Source organism: Staurois parvus, unplaced genomic scaffold, assembly GCF_062004578.1.
Source record: "Staurois parvus isolate SC_StPar_1 unplaced genomic scaffold, SC_StPar_1.0 ptg001651l, whole genome shotgun sequence".
In the NCBI taxonomy this organism is placed as follows: Eukaryota; Metazoa; Chordata; class Amphibia; order Anura; family Ranidae; genus Staurois; species Staurois parvus.
The window spans coordinates 387,530-411,004 of NW_028319447.1; the positions used below are offsets into that span (position 1 = coordinate 387,530).

The window sequence follows — 23,475 nt, forward strand, 5'->3', positions numbered from 1 at the left end:
CTCCCCCTTACACCCTCACTGGTTGGACCAGCATGGCGTCACTCCCCCTTACACCCTCACTGGTTGGACCAGCATGGTTTCACTTTACCCTACACTCTCCCTGGTTGGTGTCACTCCCCCTTACACTCTTACTGGTTGGGCCAGCATGGTGTCACTCCCCTTGGTTGGACCAGCATGGTGTCACTCCACCACTGGTCACTCTTTGGCTGGGCCAGCATAGTAGCACCCCCCCCCCCCCGTTCCTAGGAATTCAGGAAGGGGTGGTATTCTGTATCCTTTATATATCAGTTTAGGATGAAGCAGCCCGCCATGTGAAGCCCAACACCGACCACAACGCAGCACTGTGTATAATGTGGGGAGGAGTTAGACCCTCTGTCAGGTTTTCACCATGGAGGGATCTGACACCACTTCCTCTCAGGACAGGAAATAATGTAAAATCTATCCAATGGGGACACCGATAGAAACGTTAGCAGGGCTAGAAGCTCTGGAAATGTTTGTATTGCTGCCGGTGCTTTCCTGTTCTGGTGACAACCATTATGTCTATTTTATGGGTGTCTCTGGGACAGGAAGTAAGGCAAAATCTCCCTTATGGGGTCACAGCCAGAAAAACCAAAACACATGACAGAAATGTCCTCAGTCCATCCATATTACACAGAAATATTTCTAGGAGGGTGACAGAACAGAATAAGCTGTGATATCATTGGTCAGCCTGTTATATCCCCTCCCCCGCCCATAATACAGATCTCATTATGAAGAGGGGGGTCTGTTCCCCCAATCTGTGATCAGAAGCCCCCTCTGTATAAGACCCCCGACCATCCTCACCCGGAACCAATCCGACTTGCTCATGTTTCGGGGCGGACGGAGTTTCCGGGTGCACACGGCATGGTCAGCTGACCCCGCGGGGTGACGTCACTCCGGCATAGAATAACAAAAGCAACCGGGAGAGCGAGGTGAGCGGCCGGGGAGGGGACCGGTGATTAGCGGACGGGAGCAGAGGGGCGGGGACTGGAGAACTACAAATACCAGACGGTGTCAGAGGAAGCTGAATGTCCGGGGGGCTGAGGGTGGTTGCATCTGTGTGGAAAGCTGCTGTCACCTGATTTATCTACACAGAGAGTCTGTACCAGAGGAGCTTACACCCAAATGTCCCCTCCCCCACAGTCCCATCAGTCTCTGTACCAGAGGAGCTTACACTCTAATGTCCCCTCCCCCACAGTCCCATCAGTCTCTGTACCAGAGGAGCTTACACCCAAATGTCCCCTCCCCCGCAGTCCCATCAGTCTCTGTACTAGAGGAGCTTACACCCAAATGTCCCCTCCCCCACAGTCCCATCAGTCTCTGTACTAGAGGAGCTTACACTCTAATGTCCCCTCCTCCGCAGTCCTATCAGTCTCTGTACTAGAGGAGCTTACACCCAAATGTCCCCTCCCCCGCAGTCCCATCAGGCTCTGTACCAGAGGAGCTTACACCCAAATGTCCCCTCCCCCGCAGTCCCATCAGTCTCTGTACTAGAGGAGCTTACACCCAAATGTCCCCTCCCCCGCAGTCCCATCAGTCTCTGTACTAGAGGAGCTTACACTCTAATGTCCCCTCCCCCGCAGTCCCATCAGTCTCTGTACTAGAGGAGCTTACGCTCTAACGTCCCCTCCCCCGCGGTCACATCAGTCTCTGTACCAGAGGAGCTTACACTCTAACGTCCCCTCCCCCACAGTCACACACTGTTATTACTATACATTTATATAATTTTTTTTCTCATTTCCCTTTAATTACAAACTCTTCCTGGAGACATCAGGGGTCTATTAGACGACCCTTGTCTCCCCTCCCCCCGCAGCACATGGAGCAGAGACTGTGCTTGGTTAGCTGCCTCCCTGTCTGCAGTGGCCAGGAGCTGCGACAATCCTGTCCTGTAAAGAAGGCGGGTCCTCGGCATCATCCATGACACCAACACTGTATTGGCAGCACAGAAGTAACGTGAACGCCTTGAGGAAGGCTTCAGGACGAAACGCGTTGGGTGTTACTGCTGCATCCTACCGGGGAGGGGAGGGGCCGGTACACCTGCGCAAGACTGGAGGGGAGGGGCCGGTACACCTGCGCAAGACTGGAGGGGAGGGGCCGGTACACCAGCGCAAGACTGGAGGGGAGGGGCCGGTACACCAGCGCAAGACTGGAGGGGAGGGGCGGGTACACCTGCGCAAGACTGGAGGGGAGGGGCGGGTACACCTGCGCAAGACTGGAGGGATGGCTGGAGGTCCAAAATTAGTTTTTGGACCCAATCTGTTGGGGATTTTGGGGTGACCTCAGTGGATGTGTTTGTTTCCTCAGCCTGGTTCTCTCTGTATCAATCCTCAGCAGAGCCCGACCTCAGATAATACAGAGATGTGTTTTATGTCTCCTATTTTGTAGAGCTCCGCTCTGGGATTTCCTGGAAGGTCCTCCCCGGGTCCCTCTACTCTGATGACTAAGGAAGTCCCTGTCCAGTCCTGGCCTTGTTCCTACTACCTGAACAGCGAACGGCGATGGGTTCCCGGCCGCCTCTCGCTGACTCCCACCCACCTGCGGTTCAGGGAGGACAACGCGGAGACGTTCTCGGTGGACTTCCACCTGTCCAGCATCAGTGAGATGAAGAAAGAGTCCTCCAGTTACATCTTCAGCTCCATCACCGTGTTGGAGAAGGACAACGCCAAGCACTGGTTCAGCTCCCTGCAGCCAAACCGCAGCGCCGTCTTCACCGTCCTGGAGCATTTCTGGAGGGAGCAGCTGCTGTCACCGCGGGGAGAGCGGGAGGAGGCCAAAACCTCCAAAGGGAAGGAACTCATCAACATTGTCAGCGGGTCCCAGAAGAGGCTGGAGGACACCACCAAGGTGCTTCACCATCAGGGGGAACAGTTCGACAATATCATGAAGGACTTGAACAAAATAGAAGCCGACATGGCCACGGCCGACAGGTGAGCGCAAAATATTCAGATACACAGCAGTGTTGGCTTCTTCTAGTGAGCTAAAATATTTGAAGTCCCAATTCTGGGGATGAAAAAAAAAAACTTGCAGTGCCCCCCCTCCCCCACTGCAAGGGTTAAATGTTCATTATGTCTGGGGGTATTACTTATCTGATTTCCCACTTCAGTTGGCTGCAGGACTCTCTGGTCTGTGGGATGAGCCTCAACATCATCAGTGCAGTGCAGGGCTCTTAACCCTGCTGGTGGTGGGTTCCCACAAATGTAATGCATGCAGGGACCTACAGAAAGTTACCCCAGTGTCAGGGAGAGGAATAGTGCCCCATCATTGGTGTCAGTGGGAGGAATAGTGCCCCATCATTGGTGTCAGTGGGAGGAATAATGCCACAAAACTGGTGTCAATGGGAGGATTAGTGCCCCATCATTGGTGTCAGTGGAAGGAATAATATCCCATCATTGGTGTGAGTGGAATAAATTGTGTCCCATTGTTGGTGTCGGGAGGAATAGTGCCCTATTGTTGGTGTCAGTGGAAGGTGTAGCACTCCATTGGTATCATTGGGAGGAACAATGTCACATCACTGGTGTCAGTTGGATGATATAGTGCTCTATTGATGTCAGTGGAAGGAATAATATCCCATCATTGATGTGAGTGGAAGGAAAAGTGCCCCATTGTTGGTGTCATTGGGAGGAATAGTGCCCTATTGGTGGTGTCAGTGGAAGGTGTAGTGCTCCATTGGTGTCATTGGTAGAAACAATGTCCCATCACTGGTGTCAGTGGGAGGAATAGTGCCCAATCATTGGTGTCAGTTGAATGGTATAGTGCCCTATTGCTGTCAGTGGAAGGAATAGTGCCCAATTGTTGGTGTCAGTGGGAGGAATAGTACCCCATCATTGGTCTCAGGGGAAGGAATAATATCCCATCATTGGTGTGAGTGGAATAAATTGTGTCCATTGTTGGTGTCAGTGTCAGTGGAAGGTGCAGTGCACCATTGGTGGCATTGGTAGAAACAATGTCCCATCACTGGTGTCAGTAGGAGGAATAGTGCCCCATCATTGGTGACAGTTGGATGATATAGTGCTCCATTGATGTCAGTGGAAGGAATAGTACCCAATTGTTGGTGTCAGTGGAAGGAATAATATCCTATCATTGATGTGAGTGGAAGGAAGACTGCCCTATTGGTGGTGTCAGTGGAAGGTGTAGTGCTCCATTGGTGTCATTGGTAGAAACAATGTCCCATCACTGGTGTCAGTGGGAGGAATAGTGCCCAATCATTGGTGTCAGTGGAAGAAATAGTGCCCAATTGTTGGTGTCAGTGAAAGGAATAGTGCCCAATGGTTGGTGTCAGTGGAAGGAATAGTGCCCAATCATTGGTGTCAGCGGGAGGAATAGTACCCTGAGGGCAGATAATGGGGAGCCAAGGATGCATCTGACCTGCGGTATACACTTTGGGGACCACTGCTCCAAGAGGGAGTTAGAATGGGTCCAGGTTTGGAGGCTTCCTAGCAGATTACCGGGGAGGAAAATGTTATCTTCACATGAAGCACATGGAGGTAAGTTATTCCTGGAAACTGCCGTCACAACTGCACTGCTAATTCTCTAGATATTTGCTTCTACAGCCACATGCAGTTTATATTCGTAGTGATGACTCTTTGTCTCTCCTGATCTGTGTGCCTGGAGGAAATACCAGTTTGCTGGGACCCAAATTTCCTGCAGCAACATCCAATGGTTTCTCGGGACCCTTGTAGTCTCAGGGATTTCTGGGCTGTGGAGGAGGGTAATGACTTCTGTCAATGCGCTGGAAGTCTGGACGGGGTTGGTTAGTACTCGTGGCAGGGTGGGGGTCTCTGCAAATTGTAAGCAATCAATCGATTCCAGTATTGGAGTGGTGAAGGTCAATTCATAACCTCCCTGGTCTCCTGGACTCCAGAGGTGAAGATTGCGACATTGATGAGTGGCTGTGTCCTCCTCCTGTAGACCGTCCAGTGGTTATACTGGAAACTAAAAGCCACGAGGATTTTGTCACTTCCGCTTCTGGCTCTCTGTTTACCTGGCGGCCTGTTTACCTCTCTCTCTCTCTCTCTATATCTATATCCTTGTGGACAGCCTTCCCAGAAGAGTTGTAGCTGTTATAGCTGCAAAGGGCCAACTCAATATTGAACCCTACGGACTAAGACTGGGGGGCCATTAAAGGTCATGTGCGGGGGAAAGGGCGGGGCCAACTCAATATTGAACCCTACAGACTAAGACTGGGATACCAAAATTATATATCTATATATATAAAATTATATATAGATATATAATTTTGGTATCCCAGTCTTAGTCCGTAGGGTTCAATATTGAGTTGGCCCCGCCCTTTCCCCCGCACATGACCTTTAATGGCCCCCCAGTCTTAGTCCGTAGGGTTCAATATTGAGTTGGCCCCGCCCTTTCCCCCGCACATGACCTTTAATGGCCCCCCAGTCTTAGTCCGTAGGGTTCAATATTGAGTTGGCCCCGCCCTTTCCCCCGCACATGACCTTTAATGGCCCCCCAGTCTTAGTCCGTAGGGTTCAATATTGAGTTGGCCCCGCCCTTTCCCCCGCACATGACCTTTAATGGCCCCCCAGTCTTAGTCCGTAGGGTTCAATATTGAGTTGGCCCCGCCCTTTCCCCCGCACATGACCTTTAATGGCCCCCCAGTCTTAGTCCGTAGGGTTCAATATTGAGTTGGCCCCGCCCTTTCCCCCGCACATGACCTTTAATGGCCCCCCAGTCTTAGTCCGTAGGGTTCAATATTGAGTTGGCCCCGCCCTTTCCCCCGCACATGACCTTTAATGGCCCCCCAGTCTTAGTCCGTAGGGTTCAATATTGAGTTGGCCCCGCCCTTTCCACACACATGACCTTTAATGGCCCCCCAGTCTTAGTCCGTAGGGTTCAATATTGAGTTGGCCCCTCCCTTTGCAGCTATAACAGCTTCAACTCTTCTGGGAAGGCCGTCCACAAGGTTTAGGAGGGTGTCTATGGGAAGGTTGGACCATTCTTCCAGAAGCACATTTGTCAGGTCAGGCACTGATGTCGGGGGAGGAGGCCTGGCTCGCAGTCTCCGCTCTAATTCATCCCAAAGGTGTTCTATGGGGTTGAGGTCAGGACTCTGTGCAGGACAGTCAAGTTCCTCCACCCCAAACTGGCTCCTCCATGTCTTTATGGACCTTGCTTTGTACACTGGTGCGCAGTCATGTTGGAACAGGAAGGGGCCATCCCCAAACTCTTCCCACCAAATTCAGAGCATGAAATTGTCCAAAATGCTGCCTTAAGAGTTCCTTTTACTGGAACTAGGGGGCCAAGCCCAACCCATGGAAAACAACCCCACACCATAATCCCCCATTCACCAAACTTTACACTTGGCACAATGCAGTCAGGCAAGTACCGTTCTCCTGGCAACCGGCCAAACCCAGACACGTCCATCAGATTGCCAGACAGAGAAGCGTGATTGGTCACTCCAGAGAACACGTCTCCATGCTTTAGAGTCCAGTGGCGGCGTGCTTTACACCACAGCATCTGCTTCTTTGCATTGCACTTGGTGATGTAAGGCTTGGATGCAGCTGCTCGGCCATGGAAACCCATCCCATGAAGCTCTCTACGCACTGTTGTTGGGCTCATCTGAAGGCCACACCAAGTTTGGAAGTCATATACGCATCCAAAATGATCCCTACTTGTAAATTATGATGGATCGAATCTCAGCAAGTTCAGCAGGGACCGGCTAAGATGCGATCCACCTATGGGCAGGCTGGTTGTATGAAGTTGATCCATCAATCGACTTCAGTACAACCAGCCTGTTGGGGTTTTTTTTAGTGCAGTCACTGCTCAGTTGTTCTTCTAGCAGGGAAGTCTCCCCACCGACAGAACACAACAGCGCTGTGGGATGCACCCATAGACATATACTGCCACATACAGATGCAAACAAAATTATACGCCGTATGCAGTGTTTTTAATTGCCTGTGTGAATGAGACTTCAAAGCACATCTCCAGTCAAGTTACTCACCACTGCCCCCCCACCATGCTATTTTTTGGTTTTAAACCCCTATACCTTCTGTACCAGACGGTGATGTGGCCAGGACTTTCTCTTCCTTCTCTGGGGGTGACAGGGGTGCATTCTTCTAGGACTGAGCTGTGTCCACGTAATGACATGTGAGTACTTCTCAGTCCTGTAACACTGTGAGTCCAACCTGCATGATGATGTGCTCCCTAGGGGATGGGCAAACAAAGAGCTGGACTCCCAGGAAATGGGAATTGCCGTTTCCAGGTCATACATTGTAATTTCCTGTACTGCTGGCACTGGATGGAGGAGGAAGTCGGGGACAGCACTGGAGCATAAGGAAGGTAATTAGAGCCCCCTCCTTACATCCATTAGACACCCCTCCTAGATCCAAGAGGTCCCAAAAGAGTTCCCCCTTAGATGCAGGAGGAACCAACAGAGCTCCCCCCTCTCTTAGATCCAGGAGGCCCCATGAATCCCACACTTCAATCCAGAAGGCCCCATGAGAGTTCCCCCTTAGGTCCAGGAGGCCCTTGAAAGCCCACCTATAGATCCAGGAGGCCCTTGAAAGCCCACCTATAGATCCAGGAGGCCCCTTGAAAGCCCACCTATAGATCCAGGAGGCCCCTTGAAAGCCCACCTATAGATCCAGGAGGCCCCTTGAAAGCCCACCTATAGATCCAGGAGGCCACTTGAAAACCAACCTATAGATCCAGGAGGCCCCTTGAAAGCTCACCCTTAGATCCAGGAGGCCCCTTGAAAGCCAACCTTTAGATCCAGGAGGCCCCTTGAAAGCCCACCCTTAGATCCAGGAGGCCCCATAAATCCCACCCTCAGATCCAGGAGGCCCCTTGAAAGCCCACCCTTAGATCCAGGAGGCCCCTTGAAAGCCCACCCTAATATCCAGGAGGACCCTTGAAAGCCCACCCTTAGATCCAGGAGGCCCCATGAATCCCACCCTGAGATCCAGGAGGCCCCTTGAAAGCCCACCCTGAGATCCAGGAGGCCCCTTGAAAGCCCACCCTGAGATCCAGGAGGCCCCTTGAAAGCCCACCCTGAGATCCAGGAGGCCCCTTGAAAGCCCACCCTGAGATCCAGGAGGCCCCTTGAAAGCCCACCCTGAGATCCAGGAGGCCCCTTGAAAGCCCACCCTGAGATCCAGGAGGCCCCTTGAAAGCCCACCCTGAGATCCAGGAGGCCCCTTGAAAGCCCACCCTGAGATCCAGGAGGCCCCTTGAAAGCCCACCCTGAGATCCAGGAGGCCCCTTGAAAGCCCACCCTGAGATCCAGGAGGCCCCTTGAAAGCCCACCCTGAGATCCAGGAGGCCCCTTGAAAGCCCACCCTGAGATCCAGGAGGCCCCTTGAAAGCCCACCCTGAGATCCAGGAGGCCCCTTGAAAGCCCACCCTGAGATCCAGGAGGCCCCTTGAAAGCCCACCCTGAGATCCAGGAGGCCCCTTGAAAGCCCACCCTGAGATCCAGGAGGCCCCTTGAAAGCCCACCCTGAGATCCAGGAGGCCCCTTGAAAGCCCACCCTGAGATCCAGGAGGCCCCTTGAAAGCCCACCCTGAGATCCAGGAGGCCCCTTGAAAGCCCACCCTGAGATCCAGTAGGCCCCTTGAAAGCCCACCCTGAGATCCAGGAGGCCCCTTGAAAGCCCACCCTGAGATCCAGGAGGCCCCTTGAAAGCCCACCCTGAGATCCAGGAGGCCCCTTGAAAGCCCACCCTGAGATCCAGGAGGCCCCTTGAAAGCCCACCCTGAGATCCAGGAGGCCCCTTGAAAGCCCACCCTGAGATCCAGGAGGCCCCTTGAAAGCCCACCCTGAGATCCAGGAGGCCCCTTGAAAGCCCACCCTGAGATCCAGGAGGCCCCTTGAAAGCCCACCCTGAGATCCAGGAGGCCCCTTGAAAGCCCACCCTGAGATCCAGGAGGCCCCTTGAAAGCCCACCCTGAGATCCAGGAGGCCCCTTGAAAGCCCACCCTGAGATCCAGGAGGCCCCTTGAAAGCCCACCCTGAGATCCAGGAGGCCCCTTGAAAGCCCACCCTGAGATCCAGGAGGCCCCTTGAAAGCCCACCCTGAGATCCAGGAGGCCCCTTGAAAGCCCACCCTGAGATCCAGGAGGCCCCTTGAAAGCCCACCCTCAGATCCAGGGGGCCCCTTGAAAGCCCACCCTTAGATCCAGGAGGTCCGATAAGAGTCCCCCCTTATAGTCAGGAAGTCCCATGAGAGAACACCTTAGATCCAGGAGGTCCCATGAGAGTCCCTCTGGACCTAGGAGAGCCTATCAGGGGGACTGGGGGATGGCTGGCTGGCAATAATCTGTGTTTCACAATATGGAGACAGTGGCCAGAAAGGGGGTACTTTCACAGACAGTTGCTGAGGGCCAGGTAAAATCTTGCAGCGGGCCAGATGTGGCCTGTGGGTCATAGCTTAGAGACCCCCTAGTGTAGGTGAACAAAACAAGCAGTTTAAATTGCTCAATTGAGCGCCCCCTAGGGGACATATAACCAACAAGCTGGGCTCCCAGGAATTGGGAATTTCCATTTCCAGGCCATTCTGCCCTGAAGAGTACCACCGGCAGTAGATGGAGGAAGAAGTCGGGGACAGCATTGGAGGTTAAAGAGGGTGAGTAGAACTCCTCCTTCTTCTTCTTTTTTTTTTTTTTTTTTTTTTTTATGCCTATTAGGTGGAAGGAAAAAAAATGAAACTTTAACCGAGATTTTTCTTCCTTTGAAGCTTTGTTCAAGGCGCCGTTTTCCTCTCTCCGACAGACGTCTGAATATCGCTCACACTGCAGGAATTCCATCCAGAGAAATCCTGCTGTTGTTATAAAGGTGTTCGATGAATCTAAATATATCTGTAGCCGTGCGATGCCGGAGGACATACATGATTCATGATCATCCTTTACCGTTTCAGCGCCCGTGTGACTATGTCCGCCACCCTCCTGCACATCTGCGCACATCTGTCCAGGCTACTGAGCGGTTAATAGAAAGAAAAAGCTTGGCCCGCCTTTCATTAACACTGGGCAGCTGCTGCTTTACAAGTGAGGAAGGAATTAAAAGCTGGGTCAATATTTTCTCTGGAGACTCTCCAGCGGCATTAAAGGACATCGCGCTGTGTAGAGCCGGCGAAGCAACCGAGCCATGAAAGCAATCCGCTCCTGATTTCACTGGAGATATGTGGATGAGGTTGTCAGACGGGGTGTGCTGGGATCACGGGAACATCGCCTTGTCTGTCTGTCTGTTATGGTAATCAGAGCGCAAGAAAATTCCCCGAAAATCAGGCTGCTGGCTGCAAACGGAACGCAATCCAAACCCTTTCTATTCAAAGCAGTTGTATATTATAGCATTTCTGTAGTCATTTATAGATGAACAGGCAGTCCCCTGGTTACTGACAAGGTAGGTTCTGTAGGGTCGTCCTTAACCACTTCCGGTCCGGACGCTCCACCCCCCCCCCCCGCCTTCCGGTCCGGACGCTTTCCCCCCGCCTTCCGGTCCGGACGCTTTCCCCCCCGCCTTCCGGTCCGGACGCTTTCCCCCCGCCTTCCGGTCCGGACGCTTTCCCCCCGCCTTCCGGTCCGGACGCTTTCCCCCCGCCTTCCGGTCCGGACGCTTTCCCCCCGCCTTCCGGTCCGGACGCTTTCCCCCCGCCTTCCGGTCCGGACGCTTTCCCCCCGCCTTCCGGTCCGGACGCTTTCCCCCCGCCTTCCGGTCCGGACGCTTTCCCCCCGCCTTCCGGTCCGGACGCTTTCCCCCCGCCTTCCGGTCCGGACGCTTTCCCCCCGCCTTCCGGTCCGGACGCTTTCCCCCCGCCTTCCGGTCCGGACGCTTTCCCCCCGCCTTCCGGTCCGGACGCTTTCCCCCCGCCTTCCGGTCCGGACGCTTTCCCCCCGCCTTCCGGTCCGGACGCTTTCCCCCCGCCTTCCGGTCCGGACGCTTTCCCCCCGCCTTCCGGTCCGGACGCTTTCCCCCCGCCTTCCGGTCCGGACGCTTTCCCCCCGCCTTCCGGTCCGGACGCTTTCCCCCCGCCTTCCGGTCCGGACGCTTTCCCCCCGCCTTCCGGTCCGGACGCTTTCCCCCCGCCTTCCGGTCCGGACGCTTTCCCCCCGCCTTCCGGTCCGGACGCTTTCCCCCCGCCTTCCGGTCCGGACGCTTTCCCCCCGCCTTCCGGTCCGGACGCTTTCCCCCCGCCTTCCGGTCCGGACGCTTTCCCCCCGCCTTCCGGTCCGGACGCTTTCCCCCCGCCTTCCGGTCCGGACGCTTTCCCCCCGCCTTCCGGTCCGGACGCTTTCCCCCCGCCTTCCGGTCCGGACGCTTTCCCCCCGCCTTCCGGTCCGGACGCTTTCCCCCCGCCTTCCGGTCCGGACGCTTTCCCCCCGCCTTCCGGTCCGGACGCTTTCCCCCCGCCTTCCGGTCCGGACGCTTTCCCCCCGCCTTCCGGTCCGGACGCTTTCCCCCCGCCTTCCGGTCCGGACGCTTTCCCCCCCCCCCTCCTGTCCGGACGCTTTCCCCCCCCCCCTCCTGTCCGGACGCTTTCCCCCCCCCCCCATCCTGTCCGGACGCTTTCCCCCCCCCCCCCCCATCTGTCCGGACGCTTTCCCCCCCCCCCCCCCCATCTGTCCGGACGCTTTCCCCCCCCCCCCCATCTGTCCGGACGCTTTCCCCCCCCCCCCATCTGTCCGGACGCTTTCCCCCCCCCCCCATCTGTCCGGACGCTTTCCCCCCCCCCCCCATCTGTCCGGACGCTTTCCCCCCCCCCCCATCTGTCCGGACGCTTCCCCCTCCTCCTGTCCGGACGCTTCCCCCCCCCCCCCCTCCTGTCCGGACACTTTCCCCCCCCCCCCCCTCCTGTCCGGACGCTTTCCCCCCCCCCCCTTCCTGTCCGGACACTTTCCCCCCCCCCCCCCCCCCCCTCCTGTCCGGACACTCCCCCCCCCCCCCCCCCTCCTGTCCGGACACTTTCCCCCCCCCCCCCCCTCCTGTCCGGACACTTTCCCCCCCCCCCTCCTGTCCGGACACTTTCCCCCCCCCCCTCCTGTCCGGACACTTTCCCCCCCCCCCCTCCTGTCCGGACACTCCCCCCCCCCCCCCTTCCTGTCCAGGCCATTTTTCATCTTTCAGCACTATCACACTTTGAATGACAATTGCGCGGTCATGCAACACTGTACCCAGATGAATTTTTTAGCATTTTCTTGAGACCGACAAAGCTTTATTTTGGTGGTATTTATTCACCGCTGGGATTTTTATTTTTTTTGCTATATAAATGAAAACGTCCAAAAATATTGAAAAAAGTATTTTTCTTACGGTATATAATTTTTGCAAATAAATAATATTTCATCATAAATCTTGGCCAAAATTTATTCAGTTATCTTCTTAGTAAAAAAAAGTAACCCAAATTAGTTAAAAATGTAAAAAATCTTTTAATTTTTGGTTATAATTTCATTTTTTTATATTATTATTTATGGTTTTTTACATACTGTCACCCTAGCAGTACAGTGTCACCATGGTGACACTGTACTACTTGGGGGGGGGGGGGGTGATTAAGTTGTGTGTTTTTTTTAAATTATATTATACATTCTAGCAGCTTCTGACTTTTCTACTTCCCAGTTGCTGGTTTTGTACTATTTGTACAGCATTTACAGGGGGTATAGAAAGGAATCCCCCCTCCCCTTTAAAATAATCACATTTTGTTGGTTTGCAGCCTGAAATGAAGACAGACACAGTTTGTGTTTTATCCAGCTGTATTCACTCAGTGCAACTTATAACATCTAAGTGAAAGATATACCACCATCAGGGTATAGAAAAGACCCCCTCTGTAAAAAAAATTCAAAACCAGAATCATCGAGTTGGAAAAAGGAGGTTCAACAAAATACTGACATAAGGGGGATGCCCAGTATTTTGTTGAACCCCCTTTTGCTTTAATTCCAGCATTTAGTCTTTTGGGATATCTCTGCCAACTTTGCACATCTAGACTTTTCAATATTTTCCCGCTCTTCTTTGCAGAACTGCTCAGGTTCAGTTCAAGTTTCCTCCTGGCTCTTCCATCCAGTTTGGAGTGACGTCCTGATCCAGGGAGGGTCTGTGTTGTACCAAATACCTTCCACTTCTTAATAATAGACATCACTCTTCTAGGCATTAATAAAGCCTTTGAAATGGTTTTGTATCCATCTCCTGACTTATGCCTGTCCACAACTTTATCCCGGTGACATTGCCTTGCCACCCATAGTTGATTGTTTGCTTCAGTTGCACTACCAGAGACTGAAATGTTCCAGGAAAGCTCTTTTCGTGCTCAGCTAATCAAAATGACCGCAGCTGATCACAGTGGAAAGTCAGATGGCTTTGTGTACCATTGAGAAGGTGATGAGCTACACCTGATTGAGTTTACAAGTCATTTTTAGGAGGGGGTGAACCTTTTTCTAACTCAGTGATTCTGTCTTCTCCTACATCAAACTGAATCAGCCATCCCTGGACAGGGGTGGGGGACTTCTACACCATCTGTGTTCCACATATAATGCCATGTTTAACATCTCTTCCCTGGAGATTTGACAACAATTTACACTTTCAGCCATGTAACTCATAGGATTAGCACCTATGCAGACTTCCTGGCACCAAACGTGCAATTATGTAACTAGGGGGGGGGGTCCACAACTTCTCCCACCCTGTTGAATAATCAACATCTGCACATTCCACGGTGACTGGATTGAGGTGTCGGTGCTATCTGTGTGGATATAAATGTTGGGTTATCTTTTAGAGAAGCTACAAAACATCTTCAATATTACGGAAGAAGTCCAGATGAATGTGACTTGGTACTGCTAGCTGTGTATATTCATACTGATGTGTATATAGGGAACAGCCACGATTGGCAATTACTCTTTTACAGAGGCCTCCAAACCTTTCAGTATGAGGGCCACATTGTGGATTTACAAACATTTGCAGCCTGAAAAAAAATCAGTTTTATTGTGCAAGTCTGGAGTACTTCCAAACATCAGGGACTGCCCATCAGAGTCTCCACATAGATCCAGGTGTTCCCATCGCAGTCCCTCCTTTGAAGCGGGAGCGCCCATCGCGGTCCCTCCTTTGAAGCGGGAGCGCCCATCGCGGTCCCTCCTTTGAAGCGGGAGCGCCCATCGCGGTCCCTCCTTTGAAGCGGGAGCGCCCATCGCGGTCCCTCCTTTGAAGCGGGAGCGCCCATCGCGGTCCCTCCTTTGAAGCGGGAGCGCCCATCGCGGTCCCTCCTTTGAAGCGGGAGCGCCCATCGCGGTCCCTCCTTTGAAGCGGGAGCGCCCATCGCGGTCCCTCCTTTGAAGCGGGAGCGCCCATCGCGGTCCCTCCTTTGAAGCGGGAGCGCCCATCGCGGTCCCCCCTTTGAAGCGAGAGCGCCCATCGCGGTCCCCCCTTTGAAGCTGGAGCGCCCATCGCGGTCCCCCCTTTGAAGCTGGAGCGCCCATCGCGGTCCCTCCTTTGAAGCGGGAGCGCCCATCGCGGTCGCTCCTTTGAAGCGGGGGCGCCCATCGCGGTCCCTCCTTTGAAGCGGGGGCGCCCATCGCGGTCCCTCCTTTGAAGCGGGGGCGCCCATCGCGGTCCCTCCTTTGAAGCGGGGGCGCCCATCGCGGTCCCTCCTTTGAAGCGGGGGCGCCCATCGCGGTCCCTCCTTTGAAGCGGGGGCGCCCATCGCGGTCCCTCCTTTGACCCGGCAGCGCCCATCGCAGTCCCTCCTTAGACCCGGCAGCGCCCATCGCAGTCCCTCCTTAGACCCGGCAGCGCCCATCGCAGTCCCTCCTTAGACCCGGCAGCGCCCATCGCAGTCGCTCCTTAGACCCGGCAGCGCCCATCGCAGTCCCTCCTTAGACCCCGGCAGCGCCCATCGCAGTCCCTCCTTAGACCCGGCAGCGCCCATCGCAGTCCCTCCTTAGACCCGGCAGCGCCCATCGCAGTCCCTCCTTAGACCCGGCAGCGCCCATCGCAGTCCCTCCTTAGACCCGGCAGCGCCCATCGCAGTCCCTCCTTAGACCCGGCAGCGCCCATCGCAGTCCCTCCTTAGACCCCAGCAGCGCCCATCGCAGTCCCTCCTTAGACCCCAGCAGCGCCCATCGCAGTCCCTCCTTAGACCCGGCAGCGCCCATCGCAGTCCCTCCTTAGACCCCAGCAGCGCCCATCGCAGTCCCTCCTTAGACCCGGCAGCGCCCATCGCAGTCCCTCCTTAGACCCCAGCAGCGCCCATCGCAGTCCCTCCTTAGACCCGGCAGCGCCCATCGCAGTCCCTCCTTAGACCCGGCAGCGCCCATCGCAGTCCCTCCTTATAACAATGATTGAAAGCTATAGAGGATATGTGATTCACCTGTTTTATAAATAAATATTCTGCACTGTTCTAGTTTTTATCATTTTTATGTTGTGTCTTATTGTTCCTTTCTATGGCAGAATGTTATCAGTCCTGGAAGCTCCAGTTTGGTGGCCATTTAGCGGCAATCCATGGAAGAGATTCACCAGCACCGCGTCCAAGGAAACGTCCGCCAACAACCGACAACACGGGAAGGAGGGTGTCATCGTGTCCATACCGATCGTCTTCTCCCATCATCCTGACCACAGCCTGAAGCCAGGGAAACTGACCGTTCTGTTGTCTGCGCTGGAGATCGCGGATTGTCATTTCCGTCTCCTTCATAGATACGGGCGGCAGGATGTGGACGACATCAGGGCGATCACGGGACACGAAATTAACATCCGCCAGAGATTTATCGGGAAACCGGACATCGCATACAGGATTATATCTGCCAAACTGCCGGACGTCTTGCCTCTGTTAGAACTGCAGTACGGGAAGAAGATGGAGTTCCTGGAGGAGGCCGCCATGTTCAGTGAAAAATGGAGGAAATCTCCCAGCGATCGGGGCAGCCCGGGATGGCAGACAGGTAGGACGCGGTTCATTCGCTGGGTTTTTGTTACAAAATTTTGCAAATAAATAATATTTCATCATAAATCTTGGCCAAAATATATTCTGTTTATCTTTTTAGTAAAAAAAATAATAACCCAAATTAGTTTATAACCAAAAATTATAATTAAAAAAAAAAAAAACTTTTTACATTTTTATTTTTTATATTATTTTTTTTTTCTCTTAACATACCGTCACCCTAGCAGTAGTATCACCATGGTGACACTGTACTACTTGTGGGGGGTGATGAAGATTTTTTTTTTTTTACACTGATTGCTTTTACACCCATAAAGGCTGTAAAAGCAATAATTTCTCCTTCTCTCTGGCTTCATTCTGGCAGCCATTGAGAAATAGTGTGAGAGCTGTGATTGGTCACAGCTTGTCACATGGTACAAGGCTATTGTGAATGGCCCTGTACCATGTGATCTCTGATCATTCACAGATTTCACACGTAGTAAGCAATGATGTCAGAAGTGACATCTTGCTTACTACTCTGCATGTAATCACTGATTGGCCAATCAGTGATCACATGATCAGGACCTCACACAGAGGTCCCGTCCGACGATCAGTGTTCCACTGTGTCCGGAGGACACAGCGGGCATTGGATCACGGTGCTCCCAGGGAGCGCGCACAAGCGGGGGGTGGTGAGGCCGTTTATAAACGTCCACCCGCCCCTGCACTGCCACCGTCCGGCCATTTATATACAACAGCCGGATAGGAGGTGGTTAAACTAGGAAAGGACAAAATCATCATGGATGTGTCTTGATCTCCTTCTCTTCCTGTCTGTCCCCGGAGGAACAGGTGAACCACTGTGGGGAGTGGCGGGTCGGCAGCACAGAGGGGAGCGCCTTTCTCACTACTGTAAAAGTGATCGGGCCGCAGTAGAGCCACCTAGGTCACTTTTTTCTGAAGAAATGGCACCAAGCTCATGGCTGCAGGATGTTTTAAAACATTTAAAGTGGTTGTAAAGTACAGAATTCTATCAGAATCATTCAGTCATAATTCTATGGGGGTTATTTACTAAAACTGGAGAGTGCAAAATCTGCTGCAGCTGTTCATAGCAACCAATCCGCTTCCAGGTTTTATTGTCACAGCGTAATTGAACAAGCTGAAGTTAGAAGCTGATTGGCTGCCATGCATGGCTGCACCAGATTTTGCACTCTCCAGTTTTAATAAATCTCCCCCTAAGGCAGGCCATAGAAGAGTCGAAAATAGGCTGTTTTTTTGGTCGAAAAAAAAAATAGGCTGATTTTTGCACTGTTAATGGGTTAATTGGTCGGCCGTTTTTCTGGATTTTGGCACATTTTTTTGATCGGTAAAGTTGGAAAAAAATCGGCCGATTGGTCGATTTTCGCAGCAATGATGGGCAAATTAGCCGATCTTTTTACCGATAAAAAAATCTGCGCATGAGCCGTGACCTGCAAGAAGAAGAAAAAGGAAGAAGAAGAAGAATTCCAGTCCGCTATTATATTTGACATGAAAAAAAGTCTTGCGGTTGCAACAATGTATCTATTTGTATCCGAATAAAAACATCTGTATCCGAAATGGATACAAATGGATACATTGTTGCAACTGCAAGACTTTTTTTCATGTCAAATATAATAGCGGAGCTCTCTGCAGGGACAGAAGTAATTAAATGCCGGCCGTAGACGGGACAAAAATCGGGCGATTTTTATTTTTTATTTTTTTTTTTCCCCATTGGTGGTAACTATTGAACGACCGATTTTTCGTTTTTTTGTTAAAAAAAACGCCGGTTTTCGACCCGTCTATGGCCTGCATAAGTGTTGCAATTGTAGTAAAAAGCCATTTCCGGAGGTTATTTTATTCCTACAATCCGCCAATCCATGTCACCTGCGGCGCCCCTCCCTGCCTGGTGTAAGGCAGTGCAGTCTCCCTCTGCCGGTGTCGGAATGTGATATAACCCGGATGCAGCTGCTGCTAATCCCAGGATTAATGGTGGGAATTCTGTCCAGGGAGAGATGCCGTCACGGCTCCCATTGCTATATTTATCCCCCGTCTGCCGGCGTCGGGCTGTTCTGGGTCATCACAGGGATTCTAGGACCCAATACAGGGCTTCGGATAGGACAGATGTGTTCTTGTATCTGCATTGTACTAATATCCGGAGAGTATGGAACAAGGTGAGCTTATAGGACTGTCGCTGAGGTAGAAGAGCGCATTTCCTTCCTTTGGGGGTCTATCAGGAGATCCTGTCACCAACTTCAACAATCCTGGTGAAAGCACAGAAATTTAATATGTTTAAATGCTTACTTAGTGTTGCTAAACCCGGACCCCGCATTCACTATATCCGCTCTCCCCGGACCCCGCATTCACTATATCAGGTCTCCCCGGACCCCGCATTCACTATATCAGGTCTCCCCGGACCCCGCATTCACTATATCAGGTCTCCCCGGACCCCGCATTCACTATATCAGGTCTCCCCGGACCCCGCATTCACTATATCCGCTCTCCCCGGACCCCGCATTCACTATATCCGCTCTCCCCAGACCCCGCATTCACTATATCCGCTCTCCCCGGACCCCGCATTCACTATATCCGCTCTCCCCGGACCCCGCATTCACTATATCCGCTCTCCCCGGACCCCGCATTCACTATATCCGCTCTCCCCGGACCCCGCATTCACTATATCCGCTCTCCCCGGACCCCGCATTCACTATATCCGCTCTCCCCGGACCCCGCATTCACTATATCCGCTCTCCCCGGACCCCGCATTCACTATATCCGCTCTCCCCGGACCCCGCATTCACTATATCCGCTCTCCCCGGACCCCGCATTCACTATATCCGCTCTCCCCGGACCCCGCATTCACTATATCCGCTCTCCCCGGACCCCGCATTCACTATATCCGCTCTCCCCGGACCCCGCATTCACTATATCCGCTCCTTCCGGACCCCGCATTCACTATATCCGCTCTCCCCGGACCCCGCATTCACTATATCCGCTCTCCCCGGACCCCGCATTCACTATATCCGCTCTCCCCGGACCCCGCATTCACTATATCCGCTCTCCCCGGACCCCGCATTCACTATATCCGCTCTCCCCGGACCCCGCATTCACTATATCCGCTCTCCCCGGACCCCGCATTCACTATATCCGCTCTCCCCGGACCCCGCATTCACTATATCCGCTCTCCCCGGACCCCGCATTCACTATATCCGCTCTCCCCGGACCCCGCATTCACTATATCCGCTCTCCCCGGACCCCGCATTCACTATATCCGCTCTCCCCGGACCCCGTATTCACTATATCCGCTCTCCCCGGACCCCGCATTCACTATATCCGCTCTCCCCGGACCCCGCATTCACTATATCCGCTCTCCCCGGACCCCGTATTCACTATATCTGCTCTCCCCGGACCCCGCATTCACTATATCTGCTCTCCCCGGACCCCGCATTCACTATATCCGCTCTCCCCGGACCCCGCATTCACTATATCCGCTCTCCTTGGACCCCGTATTCGCTATATCCGCTCTCCCCGGACCCCGCATTCGCTATATCCGCTCTCCCCGGACCCCGCATTCGCTATATCCGCTCCTTCCGGACCCCGCATTCGCTATATCCGCTCCTTCCGGACCCCGCATTCACTATATCCGCTCTCCCCGGACCCCGCATTCGCTATATCCGCTCTCCCCGGACCCCGCATTCGCTATATCCGCTCTCCCCGGACCTCGCATTCGCTATATCCGCTCCTTCTGGACCCCGCATTCACTATATCCGCTCCTTCCGGACCCCGCATTCACTATATCCGCTTTCCCCGGACCCCGCATTCACTATATCCGCTCCTTCCGGACCCCGCATTCACTATATCCGCTCTCCCCGGACCCTGCATTCACTATATCCGCTCTCCCCGGACCCCGCATTCACTATATCCGCTCTCCCCGGACCCTGCATTGCTATATAAATGAAAAAGTCCAAAAATTTTGACAAAAAGTGTTTTTCTTATAAAATTTTGCAAATAAAATTTCATCATAAATCTTGGCCAAAATTTATTCCGTTATCTTTTTAGTAAAAAATAACCCAAATTAGTTTATAACCAAAAATTACAATTTTTAAACATTTTTTTTTTTACTTTTTTATTTTTTTTATTTTTCTATATTTGTTTTTTTTTTTAATTTTTTTTACATACTGTCACCCTAGCAGTAGTGTCACCATGGTGACACTGTACTACTTGTGGGGGGTGATGAAGATTTATTTATTTATTTTTTTTCCACACTTTACTGATTGCTTTTATACCCATAAAGGCTGTAAAAACAATCATTTCTCCTTCTCCTCTGAGAACTACTGTGTGAGCTGTGATTGGTCACAGCTTGTCACATGGTACAAGGCTGCTGTGAATAGCCCTGTACCATGTGATCTCTGTGATCATTCACAAATTTCACACAAAGTAAGCAATGATGTCAGAAGTGACATCTTGCTTACTACTCTGCATGTGATCACTGATTGGCCAATCAGTGACCATGTGATTGGGACCTCGTACAGAGGTCCCATCCGATGATTGGTGTTCCACTGTGTCCGGAGGACACAGCGGGCACCGGATCGCAGTGCTGCGCGTTCCCAGGGAGCACGCACAAGCAGGGGGCGGGGAGGCCGTTTATAAATGGCCACCCGACTCTGCACTGCCACCGTCCGGCCGTTTATATACATGGGCCGGACAGGAAGTGGTTAAAATAAAGTGCAAACCATTGCACTGAAATGCTGGAGCTCCCTCTACTGGCCAATGTGCAGATCTTTATATTTAAATTTTTATATTTATTACAGTAACAAAAAATATGGTAGAAATGAAATATGTAAAAATGTGAAAGTCAAAAAACCAATTCCTCTTCTGCCCCACAAGCATAGGGTTAAAGGAGGCCTCCGGCACTCACCTCTTCTCTGTGACGCTCTGGGTTGTAGGCGGACCATTGGCCTTGCATTGCATGTGATGTCATAGTGTGACCGCCAGCCAGAGTGCTGTGGAGAAGAGGCTTCGGGGGACCGCTCATACAGCCTGGAGGGAGGAACCAGGTGAGTGGTACCGCTCATTCTTCTACCCCCAGACTTGAGGAACATTTAACCCTTGCAGTGCGGGGAGGCCCCACCACTAAGGGAATTTTTTTTTTGCTGGTGCCCGGAGTGGTGCTTTAACCTATAGCATACTTTTCCTTTACCCGCAGCTCCATGTAATGCTCTGGGGTTTGTGAACTTTTTACTTGGCGCTCAAAAACGTTTACAGAGCTCGGTGCGATTGTCTGCTGATGGTGTCCGGCCAACGGCAATTGTCAACATTCACAAGAACCCTGTTCAACTTCCTCTGACAATTCATCCTCTCCCTGTTCATCTGACTCAGTGTGTTGATATTGCTGACACCCAGGCCCCCACCTGCACTTTTATTGTTATAGTTGGAAGCCGCGCCAGTGTGGAAATCCTGACTGTTTGGGGCCCCACCTCAGTGTAGGCAACAGCTTGGAATCCCCATTGTAGCCCTGCCATTCCTATGTCGGCCAGTAGATGGAGACAAAACTAAAAAAAAAATACTTTACACCACATATTTAAAATGCCCATTTATTTTATTAGTTTTATATTCTCATCATTGTCACCAAATTTGACAAAAGTGAAAATAATATGGGATTCTTAGACTTTTTTATGTTTTAAGAACAGCAATGGAGTCCCCATAATCTCTTTGCCTGACTGTCCAAATCATCCTCATTATTATTATTATTAATATTATTATACAGGATTTACATATTATTATTATTATACAGGATTTATATATTATTATTATTATACAGGATTTATATATTATTATTATTATTATAATACAGGATTTATTTTTTATTATTATTATTATACAGGATTTATATTATAATACAGGAGTTATATAGTATTATTATTATTATACAGGATTTAATTGTTATTATTATACAGGATTTATATTATAATACAGGAGATATATAGTATTATTATTATACAGGATATAATTCTTATTATTATACTGGATTTATTTATTATTATTATTATACAGGATTTATTTTTTATTATTATTATTATTATTATTATTATACAGGATTTATATTATAATACAGGAGTTATGTAGTATTATTATTATTATACAGGATTTAATTGTTATTATTATACAGGATTTAATTGTTATTATACAGGATTTATTTTGTATTATTATTATTATACAGGATTTATTTGTTATTATTATTATTATTATTATTATACAGGATTTATATATTATTATTATTATTATACAGGATTTATTTATTATTATTATTATTATTATACAGGATTTATATATTATTATTATACAGGATTTAATTGTTATTATTATACAGGATTTATTTTGTATTATTATTATACAGGATTTATTTATTATTATTATTATTATTATACAGGATTTATTTATTATTATTATTATACAGGATTTATATATTATTATTATTATACAGGATTTATGGCGCCAACAGTTTGCTCAGCACTTTACAATATAACGGGAGACAATACAGCAACAATACAGTTCAATACAATAGGGATAGGAGGGCTCTGATCCTGGGAGCTTACAATCTAGGAGGGAGGGGCTAGTGGTACAAAAGGTAGTAACTGTGGGGGATGGACTGGTTGGAAGAGTAGAAGATTCCATTGTTAGCTGAGGGCAGGATAGGCTTCCCTGAAGAGATCGGTTATCAGAGATCTCCTAATCCTCATGACCAATCTTATTAGGTACCACGGCGACTTCACCAGATGTCAGTAGCTTGGTTTTGCTTTACATTTTGATAGCGAAGAAGAGAACAGCTGAAAGAAAATCATAAGGCTATAAATATATATATATATACACTAAATTGCCAAAAGTATTGGCCCCGCCCTCCCAATCATGTGATTCAGGTGTTCCAATCCCCTCCATGGACACAGGTGTATACAATCAAGCCCCTAGGCATGCAGACTGCTTCTACAAACATTGGGGAAAGAATGGGTCGCTCTCAGGAGCTCAGTGACTCCAAGCGTGGTCCCGTGATAGGTGGCCACCTGTGCAATAAGTCCATCCGTGACATTTCCTGGCTACTAAATATTCCACGCTCAACTGTTAGTGGGATTATAACAAAGTGGAAGCAACTGGGAACAACAGCCACTCAGCCACCAAGTGGTAGGCCAGGTCACATGACAGGGCGGGGGCAGCGCATGCTGAAGCGCACAGTGCGCAGAAGTCACCAACTGTCTGCAGAGTCAATAGCTAAAGACCTCCAAACTTGGTGTGGCCTTCAGATTAGCACAATAACAGTGTGTAGAGAGCTCCATGGAATGGGTTTCCATGGCCGAGCAGCTGCATCCAAGCCTTCCATCACCAAGTGCAATGCAAAGGGTCAGATTCCGTGGTGTAAAGCACGCCGCCACTGGAGTGTAGAGCAGTGGAGACGTGTTCTCTGGAGTGACCAATCACGCTTCTCTGTCTGGCAATCCGATGGACATGTCTGGGTTTGGCGGGTGCCAGGAGAACGGTACTTGCCTGACTGCATTGTGCCAAGTGTAAAGTTTGGTGGAGGGGGGATTATGGTGTGGGGGTGTATTTCAGGGGTTGGGCTTGGCCC

General features: G+C 51.1%; 1 protein-coding gene across 1 annotated transcript; it reads left to right on the top strand.

The window, feature by feature from the left end:
- Window positions 1-878: 878 nt before the first annotated feature.
- On the top strand, window positions 879-15,941 carry LOC149434860 (synaptosomal-associated protein 47-like). Its single transcript, XM_089663305.1, has 3 exons — window positions 879-950; window positions 2,404-2,945; window positions 15,389-15,941. Exons 2-3 carry the CDS (start codon window positions 2,455-2,457, stop codon window positions 15,921-15,923), a joined length of 1,026 nt encoding a protein of 341 aa, XP_089519431.1. The 5' UTR covers window positions 879-950; window positions 2,404-2,454; the 3' UTR covers window positions 15,924-15,941.
- The last annotated feature ends 7,534 nt before the right edge of the window (window positions 15,942-23,475 follow it).

What these genes read in the sequence shown, in the direction of transcription:
- LOC149434860 (XM_089663305.1), top strand. Translation starts at nt 2,455, where the DNA reads ATGACTAAGGAAGTCCCTGTCCAGTCCTGGCCTTGTTCCTACTACCTG. An exon ending in GACATGGCCACGGCCGACAG is followed by an intron (nt 2,946 to 15,388) that starts GTGAGCGCAAAA and finishes TTTCTATGGCAG; the next exon opens with AATGTTATCAGTCCTGGAAG.